At 24.3% G+C, this 2,490-nt stretch overlaps 1 protein-coding gene across 1 annotated transcript, besides 1 other annotated feature; it reads left to right on the top strand. All coding sequences in view use genetic code 6, as the record gives it.

The window, feature by feature from the left end:
* Positions 1 to 1,673, top strand: IMG5_075380 (hypothetical protein; the record flags this gene model as incomplete). The annotated part of the gene is made up of 1 exon (XM_004036592.1): positions 1 to 1,673. The coding sequence occupies one exon, from the start codon at positions 1 to 3 to the stop codon at positions 1,573 to 1,575; it is 1,575 nt and encodes a 524-aa protein (XP_004036640.1). The 3' UTR covers positions 1,576 to 1,673.
* Positions 1,576 to 1,610: a microsatellite.
* Positions 1,674 to 2,490: the final 817 nt, after the last annotated feature.

Below are 2,490 nucleotides of genomic sequence, written 5' to 3'. Positions count from 1 at the left end.
ATGGCAACTCTAAATATAGGTGTACTTTCTCTTTAAGGTGCTTTCATAGAGCATTGCGAGATTTTATAAAAAATATCAAATACAATAAATGTGATAGATGTACGCCATCCTCATGAGTTGAAAAATTTAGACGCCTTAATTCTTCCTGGAGGAGAATCTACAACATAAGGAATATTATTAGAAAAATACTAAATGCTCTCAGTCATATAAGAATTTGTAAAATCAAAGCCAGTTTGGGGCATATGTGCAGGTGCTATAATGTTATCAGAGAAGGTTTCTAATTAACAAGTTATAGGAATTTAAGAAAATGTAAAATATTAACCTTTGATTGGCGGCCTAAATATAACAGTAAATAGAAACTATTTTGGAAGATAAACAGACAGTGCAATTAGAAGACTTGAATTAACTTAAAAAGCAAAAAATTTTGGTCTTTCAGAAGTATCCCATTTTATAAGAGCTCCTGCTATTTTGAAAATTGACAATAGTAAAGTAGACGTTTTAGCTACTACTAAAGTTGAAGGAGAAAATTAAGTAATTGTAGCAGTTTAATAATTTAATATGCTTGCAACTGTTTTCCATCCTGAAATAACAAATGAAGACTATTCTTGGCATTCATATTTTTTGAATATAGTAAGAGCAAACTTCTGTACAATATAAAGACCCTTACATTTAGAACATTATTACGGAATCAATGATTCTAATACTATCATTAAAAGCAGCTTGTCTGTAAAAGTTGGCTTTCTTAAATTCCTTAAAGGTGGAGTAATTATGGATGTTGTAAATGCAACTTAAGCGAAAATTGCAGAAGCTGCAGGCGCTTGTGCGGTGATGGCTTTGGAAAAAATTCCAGCTGATATTAAGGCTGACGGATCTATCGCAAGAATGTCAGATCCAAGAATGATAAAAGAAGTTCTAAATGCAGTTTCTATCCCTATTATGGCTAAATCTAGAATCGGGCATTTTGGAGAGGCTTAAATATTGTAAACTTTAGGTGTTGATTGTATAGATGAAAGTGAAGTTTTAACTGCTGCTGATTAACATAATCATATTGATAAAAGTGTATTTAAAATTCCTTTTGTTTGCGGAGCTAAAGATCTTGGAGAAGCTCTTAGAAGAATTTCTGAAGGTGCTTCTATGATTAGAATGAAAGGGGATGCAGGAACTGGTAATGTTGTAGAAGCTGTAAAACATACAAGATCCATTTTTGGAGAGATAAGAAGACTTTAATCTTTAAGAGATGATGAAATTTATGTCTTCGCAAAATAACATTAAGTTAATTTAGATTTAGTTAGAGAAGTAAGAAAACTTGGAAGATTACCTGTTGTTACTTTTGCAGCTGGGGGTATTGCAACACCTGCTGATGTAATTTTGTTGATGGAATTAGGAGTTGATGGAGTCTTTGTTGGAAGTGGTATATTTAAATCTGATATCCCTGAAAAAAGAGCTAGGGCTATAGTAGAAGCCTGTAGCTTTTATAAAAATAAAGAAATTGTAGCAAAGGTTAGCGAAAATTTAGGAAAACCTATGGTTGGAATGTTAATGAAAGGTGAAGCTTATGCTTATGCCAAATTGTGATTTATATATTTATTTATTTTATATTATTTTATTTAATAATTTGAATTTTTTAAATTAAAATTATTTATCTGTTTTAAATAGATATTTAATATTTATAATAGAAAAAATTATATAAAAAAAGCATATAAAAAATGAGTATTTATAAATAAATGTAATTAATAATTAGTTTACTTATTTTTATAATAAGATAAATAATTAAATTTTATATTATTTCAAATTTTTTTTAATCTGAAATTTAAATATTATATAAAATTGAAATTTGTACTTAATTTATTCATTAATTCTATATTTGTTGATTATATTTTTACTGCTATTAATACATTTATTATTTTATTTTAAAAATATTATATATCGTTTAAATTTTAATTGTTATTATTAATACAGTTATTTATTTTTATTATAAAATCTATTGATTAATGTTTTTAATTTTACTTGTCAAATAATATGAGTTTTAATTTAATATCAATTTTCATATACATATTCTTTATATGTTTTTTTGTTGATAATTCTAATATTTCATTTTTATAAATTTGAAATATCAATTTATATAATAGAATAATATTTGTTCTTATTATTCTTACTATTATAATATTTTGAATATTTAAAATTATAAATTGTTCTTGGCTTTTTAAAAATTAAGTTAATTATATATAATATAAAAAAAAATTGCTAAGAATATAATTTATATATAATTAAAGATTTAAAATAAAATGTAAATTGCCAAAGATAAATTATTATTTTTAACTTGTAAATATAGTTTTTGTTTATAGATTAATATAGATTTTACTCAAACATTTGTACTTACTTAAGATAGTTAGGCTGAAATATATCATATATACAAATATTTTGGATTTTTTTTATAATTATATATTTCCATTTTTATCATATAAAAAAGAAAAATATTAACTATAAATA

The sequence above is a fragment of the Ichthyophthirius multifiliis genome (assembly GCF_000220395.1).
Source record: "Ichthyophthirius multifiliis unplaced genomic scaffold scaff_1120509250464, whole genome shotgun sequence".
Lineage (NCBI taxonomy): Eukaryota > Ciliophora > Oligohymenophorea > Hymenostomatida > Ichthyophthirius > Ichthyophthirius multifiliis.
This window is presented reverse-complemented; position numbering and strand designations above follow the sequence as displayed.